The sequence below is a fragment of the Babylonia areolata genome, chromosome 21, assembly GCF_041734735.1.
Source record: "Babylonia areolata isolate BAREFJ2019XMU chromosome 21, ASM4173473v1, whole genome shotgun sequence".
Lineage (NCBI taxonomy): Eukaryota > Metazoa > Mollusca > Gastropoda > Neogastropoda > Buccinidae > Babylonia > Babylonia areolata.
Window position 1 is genome coordinate 42,771,608 of NC_134896.1, and position 24,598 is coordinate 42,796,205.

The following is a 24,598-nucleotide window of genomic DNA, read 5'->3' on the forward strand; positions in this document are numbered from 1 at the left end:
ATACATGACGATTTCATCACGTCTTGGAGTGGGGCACTCTTTGCGAGATCATCGGTGACTAAAACATATTCAGTGTATCAGTTTGAATAAAATGGCATTGCAGCGGTGTGCGCAGCGCACACTGAAGTTTCGTGGCTTTCATCTTGTAAGCAGTTGGTCCGATGGTCATGTCCAGGTTGAAAATGCACCCCACCATGGATGTTCTGTGCATATACGCAGATGTTCTTCTGTATTACCCGGAATAGCACCAGTCGAACAGCCTTCAAATAATGAGGTGTGTGTGTCAGCGCGCGCGAGCGTGTGTGTTGTGTGTGTGAGCACGCGTGCACGTGTGTTTGTTCAATTTCATTTAATGTCTATCCATATTAAGTGATATCAGACATGTGGAAAAAAAAGGGAAAGGGAGGTGGGAAAGGGAAAAACAATAACAAAAAACAAGCCTATTCACAACGTTAACTCAAAAGCAATCGGGCTAAAAGAATAATTTTCCAACTCAAAACCATCGGTGTAAAAAGAAGAATAACTTTGACAACAAACTAATTTGTCTGTTTATAAGATTTGATGTGTGTGTGTGTGTGTGTGTGTGTGTGTGTGTGTGTGTGTGTGTGTGCACTGATCTAAAAATAGATTTGAGAAACATTTAGATGAGTAGTGTGTGTGTGCACACCAGTGATGCCAACAGTCCCAGTTTTGCTATATTTTGTTTCAACTACTTGGCAAGAAGTTACATCAAAGTCAAAATTTTTCCATGGAGTTAATATGTATTGGGCTGCTATTGGGTCACCCCTCTGCTTTCATTTAAGTTTGTTGCTTGTTAGTTTCCCAGTGAGCATGCTATGCTGTATTGAGCCACTGAACGCTCACAATACACCCAAATGTATATACATTTTTTATGCAAACAGAGCCCCCAAAATGAAGACAGTCATATTTTGTAAATAAAGACAGCCTCCCAGAATGGATTTTGACTTTGTTGCAGGTAAAAGTTATATGTTGTGTCGGTAAAGGAAATGTATGTAACCTATTGTAAGTCAATACAAATCTTTTTAAAAAAAAGAAAAAAAAAAGTTATGCTTTGAAGCCTCCTTGAAACTAAAACCTCAGCTACTTTGTTACCTTTGTTACTAGCTGTCATTGTTGCTGCTATTTCCACTACAAGTAGCACATTATGAAAAATATCGAAAATATAATTGCTATCTAAAAAAGTATCTTGTTCTCAGACAACACAGGTCAAAGATTAGCACTTACTGAAGTGAAGAGCAATAATCATAATGATTATGTCCTGTAGAAAGAAGACAGACCTCAAGGACCGAATGTGAAGAGTGATGGTAACAGAAGAAAATCTCATCCTTCTAACACACCATGCCTCACAATGTTAACCAGTGTTTCAAGTGTTTCTTCTTTCATTGACAGGAAAGGCAAGCACACAGACTCAAAGTTCATCGTGACTTCTCAGAGTTTCTGACAGACACGTTTGGCCGACAACACACATACCTGAGAATATCTCTGACTGAACGATGCAATCTGAGATGTAAGAGTTTTCAGTAATTGTTGACAGTGTCACAGTGTCTGTTTTAGTGTATCTGTTAACATGGTGTCATTTGGTGTCTCATTCAGTGAAGTCATTATCATATTGTCGTAGTGACATAGTCTCATTATTTTGTGACTTTGTCCCATCAGTTGTCTTGATATAATTTTTGTCGTAGTAATACTTCCCGCTCTCCTGCCACCCTCTCCCTCACACCTCCTGTCACCCATGGTAACCTCTGAGATGTCTGTATGATGTATTCAATGGGAGAGAACTTGTGCACTGAGTGAGGGAAAGAAGGAACAGCTGGAAAGAGAAGGTGGCATTCCACCATACTCGGCTACTCTTTTAGCACAGAAGCAGCATGTGTAAGCATACATGTGTATGTATAGTGAGAAAGCTGGATTACTGACTGATTTCTCACACAATTTATGTATTTTTACATTATCCCTTCATCTGAGATGGAAGCTTTGTGAGGTGCATAATATGTTGAGGTATTTCTCTGTGCAATAACATTTCTGACTGGTTGAAAACAGATTTTCTGGATATGCTCACAAGTTTGTTTTCCAGAATTAGCTGACATAATTTCATCAATGTAAGGTGTATTTGCTGATGTACAGAATCATTAATTAAGAAAATTAAATTTCTTCTTGTATTATCATTTATCAAACAAATGATATTCATGTTCTATTTTCTGACATTGTTGGCATTGTCTTTTTTCTTTTAGGATGTATGTGTGTGGATACATGTACACTGGCAGTTGAACAGACTGTGTGTGTGTGTCAGTACTGCACTGTATAGCTGTCCCTGTTGGTGTTGGTTAGGTCAGTACTGCATGCCGGAGGAAGGGGTGGATCTGTCCCCCAAGGAACACCTGCTGACCACCCCGGAAATACTGACCCTGTCCAGACTGTTTGTCCAGCAAGGCATCACCAAGGTCAGACTGACCGGGGGAGAACCTCTGCTGCGCAAAGACCTCCAGCAGATCATAGGTGAGGGTGAGGAAAAAAGGTGCAGGGCCCGTGGTGGGCTGTTTCTGTGCCATTACTTGTCACTTTCCTGAAGCTTGATGGAGGTGAAATTGTTCTTAGTGGGCTGCATGTCCCATGTTCGCTTGTATGATTTATGAGTGGGTTTTTACATGAACGATCATTTTTGTTCTGCCATTTACTAATTTAGGCAGCTATTGTCCATTTTCTGGGGTGTGCATGCTGGGTATGTTTGTCTTTCCCAAACCTACTGGGTGCTGACAAAAATTACAGGATCTTTTTCTGTTGCATGGGTATTTGATTTTCTTCACATATATATACATGAATGGAGTTCAGGGCACTTACAGATCAGCATGTATGTTGAGCTAGGAGATGAGTAAAGAAGCAGAGGACCCTGTGTGCCCACCTGCCATGGCAAACAAATGGTGGAACATGCTCATGCAAAGCAGCGTTAAGCCAAGGACGGTACACATGGAGGCACAACCAAGGGCTAAAAGAAACTGCACACGTGGTGAGCACTGTCCAGGGAGCACTCACACCACCAGAAGTTTCAGTAGAGTTCCTCTCTGCAGAAGGCAATAAAGTCTGGCCAGGAACAGCTGTGACATCCAAAGCATGGAAACATGGGCTGCTTGATGGTGCCGAAGATTAGGAATGCACAGTTGACCTACCAGAGGGGAAGAAACACCTGGAAATCATCAGCAAGAGCGGCATGAGACCTGACATAGTACTCCGCTCCAAGGCAATGAAACAAGCAGTTCTGACTGAGCTCAATGTGCTATATGAAAGCAGAATGGAGGAAACCCACATTTACAAGACTGAGAAGTATGTTAGTCTAGCCGGCAGCCTGAGAGAATCTGGCTTCCAAGGCAAAGTCCTCGCCACAGAGATTGTGGCAAGAGGGTTTGTGAGCGCATCTTCCTACAGTCTTATGAAACAGCTGTCGATTTCTGGCAGAGAGAGGACATGAGCTCTCAAGGCAAAGGCAGAAGCAGCAGAAAAGAGTTCCAGCTAGATCTGGTCAAGGAGGAATGAAAGTAAACTTCATAAGGATTAAATTTCCCTACTCAAACTAGGCGTACAATGGCTCAGTGGTTAAAACGTCTGTCAGAAAGGTGACACTGTGGAAAAAAAAAAAAAAAGGTGGCAGCACAAGGGCATCCAGGAGTCATGACCTGGGTGCAGCCCAGCCCCTTAAAGTGTAAGGAGTTAAGGGCTGAAACTCTTGACTGAGGGGGGGCTTCTTCTCAATACAATACAATACAATACAACACAGCACAACACAATGCAACAACACAACACAATACAGTATGAACAGGAACATTAATTCCAGAATAACAAACACACCACCAAATTAATTATAGATTGTTGAAATTGTAGGAACAATACTTATACATGATTTTTGAAGGAATATGTATACATCCATTTTTATAAACTCTTGAGACCAGTAACTGTAAGTAAAACATGTGAAAACTAACATTTTCATTGTGTATATGAATAAGTTCATTTTATTTACACATGAGATCACAAACACTAACAAAAGAAACTAACATGATCACATTCAACCCTCTCTCTGCCCCCTCTCCACTCAGACACCCCCAACCTGAGTTTTCTGTTCTCTCCCACTGTCGCACGACCTGCATTCCAACTCCTAGAACACCCACACAGGCATGCATGTACACACACACACACGCACACGCACACATGAAAGAAATGGCACAAATGGATAACTTAGCATTGTGTGCACTGCCTATTAATTTTGAGTGTTTGGATGGCAGTGGGAATAAATTAACATTTCTAACAAGTTGTTCTTGCATGGGGGGTTCTAAACCTGCTGCTTCTGTCCACCTGTTTGCTGTTAAAATCTGAGTAAAGAGGGTCAGTTCTGTTATTTTAAATTTTGTAAAACCTGCCATCTGTTTCTGGTACATTCCATCAACACCTCTAATGATCTTGTCAAGTCATTCTTTGTCCTGTGTGTTCACATTCCTGCAACAGCACACAGAACCATAAAACAGAACTCTAGAAACATTTGCAGCACCTGGTTGTATACCTGAAAAGATCTTAATTTCCAAAGACAATACCTTTGTCTGCTTACATTTTTCACAAGTGTGGTATCAAGATTTACACCTTAGTACTTTTGTGTGATGACCATAACAATTCCATCCATGATGGCAATTTGATGGACATGGTACATGCTTTCTTTTTCTTCGAATCATATCATGTTTTTTTATTTTTGTAACATTAAGCTCTAAGAAGTTGTCCTTACATCAAATGGTAGAATTGTTGATATCCTGTGTGTACTCAGTGTCATCATCATCAGTTAAAAATTCTGTCAGGAGGAATGTGGCAGAATGGTTAACCCCTAGACTGCCCGTATGATGAGATAACTTGTCAGCACAACTGTGTACGCTTAGCTGCCACAATGATGAGATAACTCATCAGCGAAATATTCTGACTTTCCCTGGTTTGTATTGAGTTTGTAAACAAAAATACTGGTAGCTTTAGCTTGGGGAATCTTTCTATATTCTAATCAAAGCTAGAAACCCCATTATGTAATGAGGAAGTCCTTTCTTTGAACGGTTTGGTTGGGTTACTGCTGCAGTGTTTTGCCTGGCTCCTCGCTCGCTCAGCAAAATGTCAGACACAGTGCTCTAGATATGCGATCATGGTGCAATAGAATAAACAAGATTGCTTTCTTTACCTGATGCTCAGAAAGAATTAAAGAATTCAAAGAATAAGGCAGTGGTGAACTTTTATCAGACAATTTGATAGAAAATAAAGGGAGCAGTGAAGAGACTGGCCAAATTATAATGATCAGTGAGTGACACCGGCTGTACAGAGCAGACGATAGAAATACGACCAGATTGTTAGCAGTACACACTGTGAGCGATACTCTTGGCACTGAGCCAATGGGGTCTGATGAGAACTGGATAAAGGTCACAAGGGTGGAAGAGGAGGGGATGGAGGTTGAGGGGGCGTGGCCTCACTATATCTTATCACTTGGAGTAGTCACAATAAATTGTATATATCTCTCTTTTTATTGTGGTTGTTTTTGTATAATTTGTGGGTACAGGTATTATCCATTTGTCCAGAAAATATAAAATTATTGTGCAAATTACCAGACTAATGTTTGTAATGAACAAGATGAAAATGTGACAAAAAACAAAACACTGATTTCAAAACAATTGCATGTTCTGAAAATGTACAAAATTGGAAAACATCATGCGTTCTGCATTCTTTATTCATTTACCTTTCAGAAAATATATACTTTTATTGGTCTTTCTCCAATAACAAAGCACACATAATTTTTTGAAAATACATTCCCATTTTTGGTTAAAAAAAACCCTGGCAAATAGATTTCACTTAAATGTCATTTCTCTGGCAGCGAAAGGGTTAAGATGCTTATCTGCCAGTGTGGTGTCAATGAGGGTCTGGTTTTGACTCTCTCTTTGCCCTCTCTCCCATGTTGGATTTGAAAATCAAAGTCAGCATCTAGTCTTTTAGATAAAACGATAAACTGAAGTCCCATGTGCAGCATGCACTTGACGCACAGAAAAAGAACCCAAAGCAACCTAAGCGTTGTCTTTTGGCAAAATTGTTTAGAAGAAATGCACTCTGATAGGTACACAAATATATATACACGCACTCAAGGCCTGACTAGTGTGTCTGACTAGCAGATTTGGTGTTGCATGTATGGATTTGTCTGAAGGCAGTGACACCTTGAGAAACTGAAACTGAAACTTCAAAGTCCTGTCAGAGCTGAACCATCAGTGACTTTCATGAGTGGACAGGAATCTGTGCAACTTCTGCTGTCAGCTGTCTGCAAAGTGAAAAGAAAGGGTGACTGCACATTTCCCTGGGGTGCACCAGTATTAGGTCACAAAACATCTTGCACTCTGAGAGCGAGGGCATTGGATCTTCTTCTTCTTCTTCTGGGTTCCCTGAGAGCACTGGATCTTCTTTTTCTTCTTCTGGGTTCCCTGAGAGCACTGCATCTTCTTCTTCTTCTTCTGGGTTCCCTGAGAGCACTGGATCTTCTTCTTCTTCTTCTGGGTTCCCTGAGAGCACTGGATCTTCTTCTTCTTCTTCTGGGTTCCCTGAGAGCACTGAATCTTCTTCTTCTTCTTCTGGGTTCCCTGAGAGCACTGCATCTTCTTCTTCTTCTTCTGGGTTCCCTGAGAGCACTGGATCTTCTTCTTCTTCTGGGTTCCCTGAGAGCACTGGATCTTCTTCTTCTTCTGGGTTCCCTGAGAGCACTGGATCTTCTTCTTCTTCTTCTGGGTTCCCTGAGAGCACTGGATCTTCTTCTTCTTCTTCTGGGTTCCCTGAGAGCACTGGATCTTCTTCTTCTTCTTCTGGGTTCCCTGAGAGCACTGGATCTTCTTCTTCTTCTGGGTTCCCTGAGAGCACTGGATCTTCTTCTTCTTCTGGGTTCCCTGAGAGCACTGGATCTTCTTCTTCTTCTTCTGGGTTCCCTGAGAGCACTGGATCTTCTTCTTCTTCTGGGTTCCCTGAGAGCACTGCATCTTCTTCTTCTTCTTCTGGGTTCCCTGAGAGCACTGGATCAAACCACAGACTGAAATCATTTAAGAGTGATCCTGTGAACACCCCACTTCACCAATACTTCAGCACCACTCAACTCATCATGGAGTCTTTTCACTAGTCATTTTTTGTGTGTGTGTGTTCAAAAAAATTTTTTTTTTACAGTATGTCTTTTTACTACAGTGTATGTTTTCAGTGATTGTGAATCTGTTTGCAGAGGGTCTGAACGAACTGCGAGCAGTGGGCCTGCAGAACATTGGCATCACCACAAACGGCATCACCCTAGCACGCAAACTGCCGCAATTACAGCAGTCAGGGCTGGACCAGCTCAACATCAGTCTAGACACGCTCATCCCCGCCAAGTTTGAGTTTGTCACACGCCGCAGAGGCTTTACCCATGTCATGGCTGCCATCGATAAAGCCCTGGAGTTGAACTTCAGTCCCGTTAAGGTGTGGTTTGGGGTTAAATTGGATGTTGGTGAACAATTTTTGTTGAAGTTTTGTTTTATAGTTTGTTGCTTTGTTGTTGGTGGTGGTTCTTCTCTATACCACCACCACCACCACCATATAGTAAGTAATTATGCATGTTTATATAGTCAGTGTTGCTATATAGTTGTAGGCATTTGCTGTTTTGTGTGTGCGTGTATGTGTGCCACATAAGCCATTCCAGAATGGCAGTTAATTCAGACCACTGCCACTGCCACGTAAGCCTTTCTCTAACGGTGGCTACAGATCTCTGTTTTGCAAAAGTTTTTACTTTGTGTAGGAGTTATTGGAATGGTAGCTTTAGATTTGCAACGATTCCTCTGACTCCAATGATGATAATGGAAACCCCTGTGTCACCAAGGAGTGTGGGTTTTCAAGTGATTTTACTGGCTGATTTGAGCATGTCAACAACTCACTGTCTGTGCAGGCAGGCAAAATGGCGATGCCTGTTCCAAGCCAAGTGGTTGCAAAACTGAACACCATGACATATTGCATTTAGCCACTGCTCAATGAAAATTAGAATCTAGAATGCTTGAAGTAGACAAAGATGAACTGCAATCTTTGGAAGAGGAAGATGAGGAATATCAGCCTCCAGTTCACACTCTTCACCCAGAGAGCAGAACAGAGTTGACCTTTGCCAGCAGAAGCCATAACACACTGTGTGAGACAGCCAGGCCCCTGAGAGATGGTAGGGGATGGGGAGGTATCAAGTGACAGTGTGCAGAGCCAAACAGGACATGAGGTCTGTGAGAGATGGTAGGGGTTAGGGAGGTATCAAGTGACAGTGTGCAGAGCCAAACAGGACAGGAGGTCTGTGAGAGATGGTAGGGGTTAGGGAGGTATCAAGTGACAGTGTGCAGAGCCAAACAGGACAGGTCTGTGAGAGATGGTAGGGGTTAGGGAGGTATCAAGTGACAGTGTGCAGAGCCAAACAGGACAGGTCTGTGAGAGATGGTAGGGGTTAGGGAGGTATCAAGTGACAGTGTGCAGAGCCAAACAGGACAGGAGGTCGAGTGGGGAGGGGCAGTGGGGTGGGTATGGTGGTGTGTTTCATTTTGACATTGGGTGATGATTTTGATCCAGACATTTCTTTGTTGGGGATGGTGTGTGTGTGTGTGTGTGTGTGTGTGTGTGTGTGTGTGTGTGTGTGTGTGTGTTGTACTCATGTTTATGTGCAATGTTTATTTTTTTAGAATTTGTGTCGGTCAAATAGTCATTAAACAATCAATCAATCAGTCAGTCAATAATCACTCAGTGTGCATTCATGTATACCTTTACCTGTGTCACTGAAAAAATTAATCTAGAATATATTTTCCTTCACTTACCCATTTTTTGTGAAAATTCCTCTGCAAATAAGATTCAGTTATTTGCTAAATCCCAAGGCAAGCAAAGGGCTGTTTCCATTTCTGCTTCATGACAATGCATACATGTAATACAAGTCGTCTGAGCCTTTTCATGTCATAATTATGTATGAGATACAAGTATCTTTTGAGCTTGTAGTTCTTTATATCTGATATCATTATGATACAAGAGGTGTGTTTCTGTATGTGTGTGATGTGTGCATGTATGTGTGTGATGTGTGCATGTATGTGTGTGATGTGTGCATGTATGTATGTGATGTGTGCATGTATGTATGTGATATGTGCATGTATGTGTGTTTGAAGATACATGTATATGTGATACTCATTGACAAAATGTATTAAAAAAATTCACTTTGGCTTTTTTTGGCTCAGGTGAACTGTGTAGTGATGCGTGGAACCAATGAAGATGAAGTGTGTGACTTTGTGGCCTTCACAAAAGACAAGGTAAGCACCAGAACCTGATGATTTTGATTTTTTTTTTCATTTTATTTTCATAAGCATGTAAGAAGCATAATTGATATACAGTACCTCTATGTTTGGGGGAGAAGGGGCTTACTTTGTTAGTTTTAATGACTAATCATACTTGGGTTTGAAACACTGCAGACAAGTCACTAAGGTGGTTGTGTGGCCTAAGATGTGAAGAGTGTAGACACACCTGTTGATGGTCAGGCATTGTGCTGGATGATGGAGAAATGATTGGTGCTTTCCCTGGCTGTTTCCTGCTGATAACAATCATGGAGAAGTGTCAACGACAGGTCACTTCACATTGATGCTTGCTATCTTGTCAACATGCCAGAGGGAAGTATAATCAATTATGATAATGGATAACTTGTGTTACGTGTCTGTACTTTAAAGATAGATATATGATTATGATTTAAAGACAGATATAACTATGTTTATACAAGTTAACAAATTTACTACTTGCAAAATACAGGTCTCATCTTTCAATCCAGTCACACACTCACACTCACATGCATGTAATGTATACATGCACATGGAACACATACACACCTCATGTTCACACACATCAACAGTGATCCACTCTTTCTTGCAAAGTGCTCCACCATTTTCTCTGAGTGTGTACGCTACAGTTTATTGTTTCTTTCTCCAGAACATTTTCCTTACTTCTTCTGATTAGTCTTTTTGTGCCAGTTGAATCCCATATAATGAAGAAAGTGTTTACTTCAGGCTGTGGATGTGCGCTTCATTGAGTACATGCCGTTTGACGGGAACCGCTGGAACCTGAAGCGCATGGTGTCCTACAGACAGATGCTGGACATGATTCAGGACAAGTGGCCTGACCTGGAACGCCTGTCTGATGGACCCAACGATACCTCAAAGGTGACTGCACTTTGTTGTCTACTTGGCCTGATTTCTTGGACTGACTTGTATTTGTATTTCCTTTTATCACAACAGATTTCACTGTGTGAGATTTTGAAGAAGATAACTTTTGGGCCATAACCTTTCACAGCTATCCCCCAGCCCCCCCCCCCCCCCTCACCCCCCCCCCCAGCCCCCCACCACCCCATGAAAGAACACAAAAGTTGGAGAAGCAAAATGATAAAAACACCCCAAAACAACAAAAAAAAGAGGAAATTATATGTGTAACTAATGCATGATTATGTAAACAAAAAGTATGTAAAATCATTTACAGCTCAACAGGTGACTAACACGGCCAGTCTCACCATCAGCTGTTGTGTTGTGGTTGTGTGTCGCAGGCTTACAAAGTCCCAGGCTTTGCAGGTCAGATTGGATTCATCACGTCCATGAGCCAGCATTTCTGTGGGACGTGTAATCGTCTCCGGGTCACTGCTGATGGAAACCTGAAGGTTGGTTGATTGCTCACTGGTCAGTGGAGTGATATTTAGGACTTGTAAACTTTGGGTGGAGTTTTGGGAACATTGTCCTTGCTGTGGGATAGTATAAGTTGTCCTTGGAGATCTGGGGAAAAATATTTCCTCCCTTTATCCATGAGGTCCTGATGTTGGAATTAACCCAGGACTTTAGGATTGAAAGTCTAACCATTTGGCTGTTGTGCCCATCCCTGTACTTCCTTTTCCTGGTGTTTGATCTTCCTATGTACATGTTTTATATCTGTCACTTACAAGTGAAAAGCACAGAAAAATGCGCCATTAAATGGTGGTGTTGTAGTGTGTAGTGTGCCGGCAGGTAACGTGTCACCTGCACATCCACCCTCTCTCTCATCCCTTCTCCTCCCACCCTCATCTTCCTCCTTCCCTCCACTCTTCTGCTGTTCAGAGCTCTTTGCACTGAGGCACACCCTCATCTTCCTCCTTCCCTCCACTCTTCTGCTGTTCAGAGCTCTTTGCATTGAGGCACACCCTCATCTTCCTCCTTCCCTCCACACTTCTGCTGTTCAGAGCTCTTTGCATTGAGGCACACCCTCATCTTCCTCCTTCCCTCCACTCTTCTGCTGTTCAGAGCTCTTTGCATTGAGGCACACCCTCATCTTCCTCCTTCCCTCCACTCTTCTGCTGTTCAGAGCTCTTTGCATTGAGGCACACCCTCATCTTCCTCCTTCCCTCCACTCTTCTGCTGTTCAGAGCTCTTTGCATTGAGGCACACCCTCATCTTCCTCCTTCCCTCCACTCTTCTGCTGTTCAGAGCTCTTTGCATTGAGGCACACCCTCATCTTCCTCCTTCCCTCCACACTTCTGCTGTTCAGAGCTCTTTGCATTGAGGCACACCCTCATCTTCCTCCTTCCCTCCACACTTCTGCTGTTCAGAGCTCTTTGCATTGAGGCACACCCTCATCTTCCTCCTTCCCTCCACACTTCTGCTGTTCAGAGCTCTTTGCATTGAGGCACACCCTCATCTTCCTCCTTCCCTCCACTCTTCTGCTGTTCAGAGCTCTTTGCATTGAGGCACACCCTCATCTTCCTCCTTCCCTCCACTCTTCTGCTGTTCAGAGCTCTTTGCATTGAGGCACACCCTCATCTTCCTCCTTCCCTCCACTCTTCTGCTGTTCAGAGCTCTTTGCATTGAGGCACACCCTCATCTTCCTCCTTCCCTCCACCCCACTCCACTGTCTGTCAGTGGGCTTGATGCAGTCTCTGCGCCTGGCTGCTTGTGGTGATGCAGTAAGCATTTTGCTCATGCAGTCTCTTGGTCAAGGACTGGGGAAAGTTTACTCTGATGTGACTGGTTGATCTGACAGCTGGCTGACTGTGGCTGTCCCCATGTGACTGGTTGATCTGACAGCTGGCTGACTGTGGCTGTCCCCATGTGACAGGTTGATCTGACAGCTGGCTGACTGTGACTGTCCCCATGTGACAGGTTGATCTGACAGCTGGCTGACTGTGGCTGTCCCCATGTGACTGGTTGATCTGACAGCTGGCTGACTGTGACTGTCCCCATGTGACAGGTTGATCTGACAGCTGGCTGACTGTGGCTGTCCCCATGTGACTGGTTGATCTGACAGCTGGCTGACTGTGACTGTCCCCATGTGACTGGTTGATCTGACAGCTGGCTGACTGTGGCTGTCGCTCTCCTGTCCTCCAACCCCTCATACTGTCCACTTCCTCACCCCTCTCTCCTCGTGATGCAAGCCCTGTTATCTTTTGTTTCCAACATAGTATTGGCATGTTGGAAAGTGATGTAATGTGGACTCAGCTGGGACTGCATCCGTTGATGCATGCTTCTTTTGTCCTTCACCTCACACAGGTGGGGTGGATGGTGCTGCTGTAGTGTCCAGGACAGGGAGGAATTGATGCTGATCAGGCCTCATCATACCCCACACCTCCCTCACACTTCAACCTCCCTCCACTCTCCTTGCCATGTAGTGCATTCATTTATGTTGTTTATGTTTACAAACAGGTTCTGAAAGAAAAGACAAATTAGAGCAAGACAGTGAATGTGTCTATTCATCACTGCAGGTCACTAACTGATGAAGACATGCTCAGATCAGTCAGTTTGGTAAAATCAGTTACATTGTTTTATTGATTTATTATTAATAAAGTATTTTCCCATGCAGAAGTGATAGTTATTGTTGGTGAATGATTGAAGATTAATGACTTACTGGCTTTAGCACTCAGGTCATGTCCCTTGCTGTGGCCCATGGTGTTGAAGGGTGTGTCACATGTTTTACTGTTGTCTTGTTGGTCAGGTGTGTCTCCATGGCAACTCGGAGGTGTCGCTACGAGACACGCTGAGGAGCGGTGTGTGTGAGGAGGAGCTGTTGGAGGTCATTGGTGCTGCAGTCAAACGCAAGAAAAAACAGCATGCAGGTGATTCCCGGAGTGCTGCTGAGTGATGTTTTAGGGACCGTGGTTGGTGTGTTGTTTGTATGTGTTGGGGAGATGGACGAGAGAGGTGCACATGTTTGTGTGTGTGTGTGTGTGTGCATGGAGGGAGCGTAGGTTGTGTGTGCACTGTAAATAGCTTTACATAATATGTAGAATCCAGACACATTAAACTAACTATTCAGAGTCTGTTTATGTTCATTGTACCAAACTCTGATGAAGGAAAAATCAAAATAAATGCAGGATGTAAGTGGACGTCTTATAGGCACTGTGGCAATACTTTGATTAGGATGTCAGCTGTCTTATAGGTACTGTGGCAATACTTTGATTAGGACGTCAGCTGTCTTATAGGCACTGTGGCAATACTTTGATTAGGACGTCAGCTGTCTTATAGGCACTGTGGCAATTAGGACGTCAGCTGTCTTATAGGCACTGTGGCAATACTTTGATTAGGACGTCAGCTGTCTTATAGGCACTGTGGCAATACTTTGATTAGGACGTCAGCTGTCTTATAGGCACTGTGGCAATACTTTGATTAGGACATCAGTTGTCTTATAGGCACTGTGGCAATTAGGACGTCAGCTGTCTTATAGGCACTGTGGCAATACTTTGATTAGGACGTCAGCTGTCTTACAGGCACTGTGGCAATACTTTGATTAGGATGTCAGCTGTCTTATAGGTACTGTGGCAATACTTTGATTAGGACGTCAGCTGTCTTATAGGCACTGTGGCAATACTTTGATTAGGACGTCAGCTGTCTTATAGGCACTGTGGCAATTAGGACGTCAGCTGTCTTATAGGCACTGTGGCAATACTTTGATTAGGATGTCAGCTGTCTTATAGGCACTGTGGCAATACTTTGATTAGGACGTCAGCTGTCTTATAGGCACTGTGGCAATACTTTGATTAGGACGTCAGCTGTCTTATAGGCACTGTGGCAATTAGGACGTCAGCTGTCTTATAGGCACTGTGGCAATACTTTGATTAGGACGTCAGCTGTCTTATAGGCACTGTGGCAATACTTTGATTAGGACGTCAGCTGTCTTACAGGCACTGTGGCAATACTTTGATTAGGACGTCAGCTGTCTTATAGGCACTGTGGCAATTAGGACGTCAGCTGTCTTATAGGCACTGTGGCAATACTTTGATTAGGACGTCAGCTGTCTTATAGGCACTGTGGCAATACTTTGATTAGGACGTCAGCTGTCTTATAGGCACTGTGGCAATACTTTGATTAGGACGTCAGCTGTCTTATAGGCACTGTGGCAATTAGGACGTCAGCTGTCTTATAGGCACTGTGGCAATACTTTGATTAGGACGTCAGCTGTCTTATAGGCACTGTGGCAATTAGGACGTCAGCTGTCTTATAGGCACTGTGGCAATACTTTGATTAGGACGTCAGCTGTCTTATAGGCACTGTGGCAATTAGGACGTCAGCTGTCTTATAGGCACTGTGGCAATACTTTGATTAGGACATCAGTTGTCTTATAGGCACTGTGGCAATACTTTGATTAGGATGTCAGCTGTCTTATAGGCACTGTGGCAATACTTTGATTAGGATGTCAGCTGTCTTATAGGCACTGTGGCAATACTTTGATTAGGACGTCAGCTGTCTTATAGGCACTGTGGCAATACTTTGATTAGGACGTCAGCTGTCTTATAGGCACTGTGGCAATTAGGATGTCAGCTGTCTTATAGGCACTGTGGCAATACTTTGATTAGGACGTCAGCTGTCTTATAGGCACTGTGGATACACTTTGAGTAGGACGTCAGCTGTCTTATAGGCACTGAATGGCTTAACACCCAACTGCTTCTCTTGCACTGAGTACAGATATTTCTGTCCTGCAGTGGACATGTTCAGTTTCGCTTTCTGAGTAAGTTGTCTTCTTACTTTGTACTTTTAACTTATTGGCTTTAGCTTCTACAATGTTTGCCAGTGTTTTCAAGGGGATTGAGCTTGTTTTTGATGTCATGTGCGATGTTTGAACTGAGGCTTCTACAGTGCACACAGCTGTTGTTGGGCTGGTCCACAGAAACTACAGTCTGGCTGCACTGATAGAGTACAAGTGTTAAGTCTGTCATATTGTCACTACTGATGTGGATCTTATTTTGGATGTTTTTGATCTTCTATATGCATATATGGATGTGAAGAGATGGTGGAGGGGGTTAAGACACTGGCAGGGAATACATCCATTGAACTGGGCATCTTTCTGGCCTGTCATTTATATGATATGATAACCAATTTCTGATATCCTTTGAAGGGGTCAGTCTGTTATAAATGGGTGCCCTGTTTTTGCACACTCATGAATGGATTGTTGTGTTTTGCAGGAATGTCCAGTTTGTCCAAGATGAAGAACCGTCCGATGATTCTGATTGGTGGGTGATATTCAGCTTCAGTTGTTATTGTGAGTATGGCTGTGGGGAGTCGCTTCTTTTATAGCTGTGTCAAAAGTCAAAAGTCTTGGATTGTTTTGAAAAAAATGAAACAAACAAAAAACAAAAACAAAAACAAAAAAAAAACAACCCAAAAAATGAGCTTGTGATAATTTTGTTGTAAACTTCATTTCATACAGACATGGTGTTGGTCAATGTGAAAAACCAAACTACAAAATATATTGTCCCAGCAGTCCAGCACATAAATAACAAGGCACACAAGTGAGACTGACACTAACATCATGCACAGCAGCAATTCACAGACCTGTTCCCAGCAAGCTAGCTTGACATGACAGTCTGTGAATCCTCTGGGATGGCATGGTCAGGGCTGGGAGGGCCAGTTATTGTGAAGATAGAAAGTGTCTCACTGACCCCTCAGCAACACAGTTGAAGGGATGCAATCCATCAAACTTTCTGTCCTTGAGAACATGGTGCACACAGGGGTTGTTTCCCATCAACTGTTCTCAGTCATTGATGGAACTGGGGGAATGGGACTGTCCAACAGTCACTGGTGCACAACATTGTGGACATCAGCTGTATACTACCAGGTATATTGAATACACAAATCATAAAATGTCAGTATGTGTGGGTATTGCAATTAATGGATAATTTTAGTGGGACACATGTTTGTTAACTGCTAAACATTAATGTTTATAATGCTCACACACAAAAGAAAAAAAAAATGAGTTGATCCAGTCACAAAAGTGGACAAACAAAGGAGTATTTTGTACCACACACGCAAAGTGAACATTCCTGACGACGGTTCAGCTGAGTTTCCAGGTTGGAGACACACAGGTGTTGTCAGAATTCTCTCAGCCCCACTCCCTCCTTGATCCATGCTGGCCTCTTCCTCTGTCTGCTGTTGTTCCTTGTGGCATGGTTGGTGTACTGACTACCAAGCTTGGTGTGTGTTTCTCTGTCTGCTGTTGTTCCTTGTGGCATGGTTGGTGTACTGACTACCAAGCTTGGTGTGTGTTTCTCTGTCTGCTGTTGTTCCTTGTGGCATGGTTGGTGTACTGACTACCAAGCTTGGTGTGTGTTTCTCTGTCTGCTGTTGTTCCTTGTGGCATGGTTGGTGTACTGACTACCAAGCTTGGTGTGTGTTTCTCTGTCTGCTGTTGTTCCTTGTGGCATGGTTGGTGTACTGACTACCAAGCTTGGTGTGTGTTTCTCTGTCTGCTGTTGTTCCTTGTGGCATGGTTGGTGTACTGACTACCAAGCTTGGTGTGTGTTTCTCTGTCTGCTGTTGTTCCTTGTGGCATGGTTGGTGTACTGACTACCAAGCTTGGTGTGTGTTTCTCTGTCTGCTGTTGTTCCTTGTGGCATGGTTGGTGTACTGACTACCAAGCTTGGTGTGTGTTTCTCTGTCTGCTGTTGTTCCTTGTGGCATGGTTGGTGTACTGACTACCAAGCTTGGTGTGTGTTTCTCTGTCTGCTGTTGTTCATTGTGGCATGGTTGGTGTACTGACTACCAAGCTTGGTGTGTGTTTCTCTGTCTGCTGTTGTTCCTTGTGGCATGGTTGGTGTACTGACTACCAAGCTTGGTGTGTGTTTCTCTGTCTGCTGTTGTTCCTTGTGGCATGGTTGGTGTACTGACTACCAAGCTTGGTGTGTGTTTCTCTGTCTGACACTCAGTCTCTTTCTCTTGCTGACCTCTTCAGCCTTGGTACAAAACCTGTCATCCTGTGTTTTCTGTTTTCAGATGAGGATCCTGCAGTCAAGAACTGTGATATTTCAGTTGGTGTGAATGTGAAAGGTAGCAAGTGTGTGTTAAGAGGACAGTCTTTGCCTGCATTTCTGTCCCATGGGTCCTGTGCAGGCTCTGTGTTTCTTTCATCTCCCATGTCCTTGGTGCCAGCACCGCTTTCTGACACAGTCCACTGCAGTGGCACTTTCCCTAGCTGGTCCCCACGGCTGTGCCAGAGCAGTCACTTGTCCATCAGACAGTTCTCCACTTCAGTCCCCTCTTGTCAGCAAGGAGACAGCGGCCAGAAGTACTGGGAAACTATTTATAGAGAACGATTGGCAGAGACAGAAAGCCATGATGTTCATTCTGACAGTTCAGCCATGAGTATGTCATCCCCAGAGAATCCAGACAAACTGCCATCCATCAGGGGAGATAAAAACTGCTCAAAGCTTACTCACACAGATGACAGCGGCCGAGCAGAAATGGTGGATGTGGGTGAGAAAGCCATTAGCATGCGTGAAGCCAGGGCCCGAGGGAGGGTTTATTTGGGTTCTCAGGCCTTTGCCTTAGTGCGAGAAAACAAGATGAAGAAAGGTGACGTGCTGACGGTGGCTCAGCTGGCAGGCATCATGGCCGCCAAGAACACAGCACAGCTGATCCCTCTGTGCCACAGCATCACGCTGACCAAAGTGGACGTCCGCTGTTGGCTGGAGGAAGGGGAACAGGCGGTGGATGTGGAAGCGGTGGTACGTTGCACAGGGAGGACGGGGGTGGAGATGGAGGCGCTGACAGCAGTCAGCGTGGCAGCCCTGACAGTGTACGACATGTGTAAAGCGGTCACCATGGACATGGTGATCTCCGACATCAGGCTGGTCATGAAAACAGGGGGCAAAAGACAGTACACTGCACAGTGAACACTTCAACAATGATGCTGAGGTTCTGTCCAGTTTGTAGGTCGAAAGGCTGGAAATTTGATGGTAAGATCTGTAGGGTTCTGTCAGGTTTGTAGGTGGAACAGTTAGAAATTCTTTGTGGGGACCGGTGTGGTTGTCAGGTTATAGTGGGATTATGTCAGACTTGTAGGAAATATGTTGTGGACTTCTCAGGACAATAGCAGCAGGCAGGGAGAATGACTGATCAATAAGACACACACACACACACACACACACCACACACACACACACACACCACACACACATACACACACACACAGCATAATGTGTATATTTGCATCAGTAAAATTTCCAGTCAAATATTAACAAACCTGTGTTGATTAAAACAAACACTTATTTTTGTTCTTTGAAATGTGTAAAAGATACCTTTTACTATTTATTTGTTGTTGCTGTAATTGATGTGTTGTATTGTTTTGCATTGTAGTGTATTGCATTTTATTGTATTGTATTGTTTTGCATTGTATTGTATTGCATTTTATTGTATTGTGTTGCATTGTATTACTTTTGATTATTGTATTACTTTTTTGTCACAACAGATTTCTCTGTGTGAAATTTTGACTGCCCTATCCAGGAAGAGCATGTCACTACAAAGAGAGCATCACCCTTTTTTTTCCTGCCTGCAAGTGGTTTTTTTTTTTATATCAAAGTTGGTTTTTCTACAGAATTTTGCCAGGGACAACACCTTGATTGCCATGGGTTCTTTAATGCATGCTGTACTCGGGACCTTTGGTTTATTATCTTATCCGAATGACAGTTGTTCAGACCACCACTGAAGATCTGGTGGAGGGGGAGAAACCACTGGTGAGTGTTGGATTTGAACCAGTGTAGCTAGATTCTCTCACTTCCTGGGCAGATGCATCACCACTAGGCCAACACTGCGTTTTGAAGATGTAAAGATACTGACAGTGAATGAACAGCTATTTCTATCTTTTTTTTACCTTGAAATGTTAAAATGTGTATTAAGTTTTTATTGTTCAGGTCTAAATAAAACTGGTCTCCACACTTTACAACCAGGTGCTACCACTGGGATTCAAACCTAGGACCCACTTGGTTATCATGCCCATCATGAAGCCACATTAACATGTCTTGATTCCAGGTGGAAGGTATAATGATGACTGACTTACCTCATTAACATCTGGAAAGGACGGTGATGGCGCAAAACTGCTAAAAGCTAGGACTTATTCTGCCCATGTGGTTGTGAGCCTGTGTCATGAACTGGGACGGCATGCAGGGTGCGTTATGAGTGAGGATCAATGTATGGGATTCATGATGTGTGACTTGTGCAAGGACTTCAGTTGTTGTTTTTTCTCCTGTGCCTTCTCATGGGTCTTCTCACATGGCAAGTGAGTGTTCAAGTGTTACTTTCCTACCTGGTCCAGTCATCTGTAATTATCAGCTAAGAGGATTATTAGTTTTACTGTAATAAACCAGCCTGATAACATACATTTTGAAAGTTTTCATTTTCTGATTTTGTGTTTTTCATTATAAAAAACAAATTTTTGCAACTTTTCATAAATCCCAGCTTGTTTGTCCTACAGCTGTGATAACCTAGCTCATTTAATGAACCAGAGTTAATGATGTGATTGTTTATTTCAGTTTAGGTAGTGTTATATGTGTTATCACTCACTTCTTGTTAAAACACATTTCACCTGAACTGATAACTGTGTCTGCAGGACTTTGTGAGAGAGCGCTGAAACTATTTGTACAAGTATATGGAGTGAGAACTGGTGAAGACAGCAGATGAAATGTATGACACAACTTGGGATTGTTGCCTGCATAAGTATATCAAATCGGGAATATCACCAAGTTTGTTTTGCATAGCATTCAAATATCTTTTTTTTGCTTTGTTTTGTTTTGTTTTTCTATTTATTTCACATCTAAAGAGTAGTTATATTGATTGAAAACAGGTTAAAAATCATGTGCCTTGATATTTCTGAAGGGATGTTCACCATATTACTTCATTTTTGCTTGATTTGATTTGTAATGTTCAACAAATCTATAGCATGAATTTCAGATACACGTACTGTTAACCCGAAACCTTTGATGTATTGAAGAAATAAACTGCTAAGAATCCAGATGAGGCTTGTACCATGGTTACACTTCCAACAACAGACATAATCAGTTGTTTATACTACTTTGCTGGGTGTTCATGCACCATTGAGTAATCAGATGTTTGTTGTTGTCTTTTTTACCTGTGTATACCATTGAATAAGCAGATAATTGTAACAAGAGTTTAAAGAAATCTGAATAAAGATAAAAATTGTGTATGTGAAGGGGGCACATATGTGTGACACTATTTGTGTGTGTGAGAATGTTATTTTCAACCAGTCTGCAGATCAAGCGATGATCTGTTCGCACACAGCCTGCTCCAGTTAATCTATCCATTTTTGAGATCCTCTTCATCAGTGACACTACATTAATGTAGTTCATTCATCTTCATGATTGTTGACCACACTATATACACACACTCTCACACACTTGCAGACAGACATACAGACACACACACACACACACACAGACAAAACACAACACAGCACAAGACACTGAAATCCGTAAATATTTATTTATGACTTTTGACTGGAACATGTACAGCTCTACAGTAACACTTCAATCCTCCTGTTCTGGACTGGATATACATCAAAAGGGAACTAGCAAACCAACACAATACATCAACTGTACGCTTGAGTTCTTGTCTTCTCTCTGTATTTCAACACACAGAAAGAGAGGCATTTCAAGAGCATTATTTCAACACCACCCTCAACGTGGTCGGAAACATGATGGCACATGAAAGCAGTGAACTGCTGCAAATCCAATGGCTGTAGGATGTGTTTGTTTATAAACGACATACTGGTACAATTCTTAGAAATAGAGAAGAATATGTTTTCCATACTCTTTCCCATAGTTGCCTGATGAACCCTGCTGGAGTGGTGTGGATTGTGAAGGGTTCAGTCCCTGAAGGGTTTAGGGAGGGAAGGTGGGGGTGGAACCCCTACAACAGATGGTATGACTGAACTTCCTGAAGAAACATCATTGCTGAAGCAGACATCTGCACTGCTACAGGTCAGCATGAAACGGAAAGGAGAAAATGAGGGGAGGTTGAACTGAGTCCGACTACAGAGAGACCAGCATAGCACCTGCAGTTGTCTGGAGAGAAAGGCTCTTTTCAGTTCTCGTTAAAACAAACAAAACAAAAAAAATCCTTATGATTCATACAATGGAGTATGCTGGATCCAAAGAGTAACACCAATCTGTTCAAGAGCCTGTTGCAATAGGCTGTCAAGGCATTCATTTCATAGCAAGACGGTGTTGCCAAAGCATCTGCTTTCAAGCAAAACATCAAATGGATATAAAACTGTTCAGCAGACACGGTATTAAAAAAAGAAAAAAAACCCCAAAGCACAAAAAACACACACACTCCATGGCATGTCTTCCATGTCTTCCAAAAGCATGACCAACACAATTACACCACATGTCACAATGTTTGCACACAATAGGTGTATGTCTCCAGGTTGAAAATGACAAAGTATTATTCACAATCAACAGAACACAAGCAGAAGAAGAAAAAAAAAAAAGCTATTCAGTCTGGGTGCCATCAACGTCCCTCGCATCACAGATACCTCACAGATGCTTCAGAGAAAGATGGACTGGTGAGAACTGTTTGACATTTTGCCATGCAGTGAGACCTAAAATACCAGAGAATGACAAAAAGCAGCGGAGGAGACGGATTATAATCTGAACAACCCTGGCGGAGAGAAGGGAAGGAGAAAAATCCATCTCTGCTTGAAGTGGGATCAAAATGGTCCTTTTTCCTTTTTTCCCTTCTCTTTTTGTTTGTGATAGGTAATATAGTGTAGTGACTAATTCCTGTTGTCATCTCCTCCCCCCTGTGTCCAGCATTGTCTGTGCTGCTCAAAGTGGTGCTATGTTATTGTGAAGAACTCACACAGGTAGCTCTCACTCCCCCTGGATACTGGCAAACAACCTGACTGGGATGACAGTGACAGCAACCAGTCTGTGTGATGTACACAGGTCATAGTGTGGACATGAGCACTCACATCTCCCACCTCATTCACCTCAAGGTCCCCAGTGGGGTGTGGTCATCCACATGGCACAGTGAAATCAGTCACACATCAAGGTACAGCCCATTTGCAGAAATGAGTGTTTCACAAATGAACTTGAACAAAAGATGAATCAGCTTTTTTTAAAAGTAAAATAACAACAGCAATTTTTGTTCTTAGTCAAGAAGAGACATCTACAGCTACAAAATAGAACAAAACAGCAAGTGTTACCAAAAACCACAAAATGCACAAAAGAGATGAAATTACCAACACAAAGAATACAAAGAGTGAACAGGCCCACAAGCACATACTATACGCACACAATCACACTATCTGTGCACACACACACAAACAAGTATATAAATGACAGAAAAGAGCAGGCAGTTAAAGCTAAGTACAAGGGGCAGACTGATCTTCATGTTACGACAGATCTTCTGATGGCACCATAATGGCTACAATGATAATCTGAAATCAAATACTTTCCACACATTGAAAATCACACATGAATTAAATAATATGCAACCCATGATCAGTTGTCATATTCTGCACTCAGTCTATTGTACTCACACACTGCCTACCATCCAAACTCACACATCAATAACCAATACATGAATGCAACCCATCATCTGCAGTCATAATAATCTATATTCCCCAAATACTTCACACATCACAAAACCAGGTATAAAAAAATATGCAAATCATGATCTACCATCAGTCAAACACACTTCACACACTGGAGTTTGTCTACCATTCAAAATCACAAACGAATAATATATGGAGCCCATGATCTCATGTGTTACTCTTCTTTAGTTCATTTCAGAAAAAGAAAAGATTGATAAATGATATAATGGATGATGAAGATGCAAGCTTAGAAGCAGTATGCATCAATTAATGACTACACAAAAAGCAATAATGTTCAGGAGCAAATTAATCATTAAATACTGTTGTCTGAAACACAGAAACATATTAACACAGGGACACACCCAGTTGTGAAATGATGCTGTTACAAGCCACAAAAACAGACACTCACATAAAGCACACACACACACATGCACAACAGGTAAAAAGGTCAGATGACACAGAAAACATACACAATAGTCAGGATGGTGGTGGGTGGATGGTAATGAATATGTGTACAGTTTACAACACATCACAACCCTGACTTGGGGTTTTCCCTTTCTTTTTGACAGTTGTTTGGAGTCTGGCATCTGTAGGGGGCTTGGCAACTTTCACTGACAGGGCCCCCATAAAGAACACACTACCTTGGAAGGGGAGGGTACAAAAACTACATGTGATGCATTATTAAACTGTGGGGGATGCAAAGGACTCAACAGGACATGGAAACAACAGAAAGGATGTGGTCAGGCCCTCCCCTCACATCGTGATCACAGGCACTACCAGATGACCTGTCATCTGTCCTTATAATCGTGCTTCATGAACCATGAAAAAAGAAGAAAATAAAGGGAATCTGCTGCATACTGAGCCAAGACATAATATCCACAGTAATATGTGATTTGTAACTTAAGGAATTGCTACAGAAATATAGCATTCTGCTGGAGCGTGTTTCTTTCATTGTATCGCTGTATGAACTTGGTGGTGTAGCTGGAGCTTTTCTGTGGTGGGGTTATTTATGGCGATCCACAGCAGTAATAATGACAGCAGGCCTATGAATTATGCAACATAATGCTGCAATGCACTTTGCATTAAAAGAGCAGGATGTCTGGGCCACATTTCCTGTGTCAGATGTCTGTGTGCTTTGGAACCCTACTGCTTACATTTAACAAGCAATGACATATTACCGACACATCTTTTTATGATTATGGTATATTTAAAGGGGAAAGGTGCTGAGAGGAACAGCTGGGGTGGAGGGGACAATCACCATATCATTCTGCAAAATATAAATCACCAGAACTCTCAAGGATAGGGAATTGGAACTTGTATAAACATTCATGACAATCTAGTTGATATGAACAGACCATCACAATATACAATAAACTTCAAATGAATTCTGATGCCCTGTATGTATTCTGTTGACCAGAAGACTTGCACTGCTTGAAATCATGTGAACACAAATGCTGCTAGTCAAGCTTATAACAAGAGTTCAAATATTCAGATTTAACAGGAGGAAATCTGTTCAGTTGGCACTTTTGTAACAATGTAATCTTATGAAGCTGACCGGGCGTTTTTGTTAAATTACAGTTACAGGATGAAAAAAACAACACCTCACACAATAAACGAACTACCCAATAAACATCACTCAAAATTTCCAAAAGAATAGCAATTCTGAAAGACAATACCA

At 42.5% G+C, this 24,598-nt stretch overlaps 1 protein-coding gene across 1 annotated transcript; it reads left to right on the forward strand.

The window, feature by feature from the left end:
* Nucleotides 1–78: 78 nt before the first annotated feature.
* Nucleotides 79–20,519, forward strand: LOC143295901 (molybdenum cofactor biosynthesis protein 1-like). Its single transcript, XM_076607583.1, has 10 exons — nucleotides 79–274; nucleotides 1,411–1,528; nucleotides 2,350–2,517; nucleotides 7,277–7,509; nucleotides 9,279–9,350; nucleotides 10,095–10,247; nucleotides 10,625–10,735; nucleotides 13,033–13,153; nucleotides 15,497–15,544; nucleotides 17,304–20,519. The coding sequence occupies exons 1-10, from the start codon at nucleotides 92–94 to the stop codon at nucleotides 18,200–18,202; spliced, it is 2,106 nt and encodes a 701-aa protein (XP_076463698.1). The 5' UTR covers nucleotides 79–91; the 3' UTR covers nucleotides 18,203–20,519.
* The last annotated feature ends 4,079 nt before the right edge of the window (nucleotides 20,520–24,598 follow it).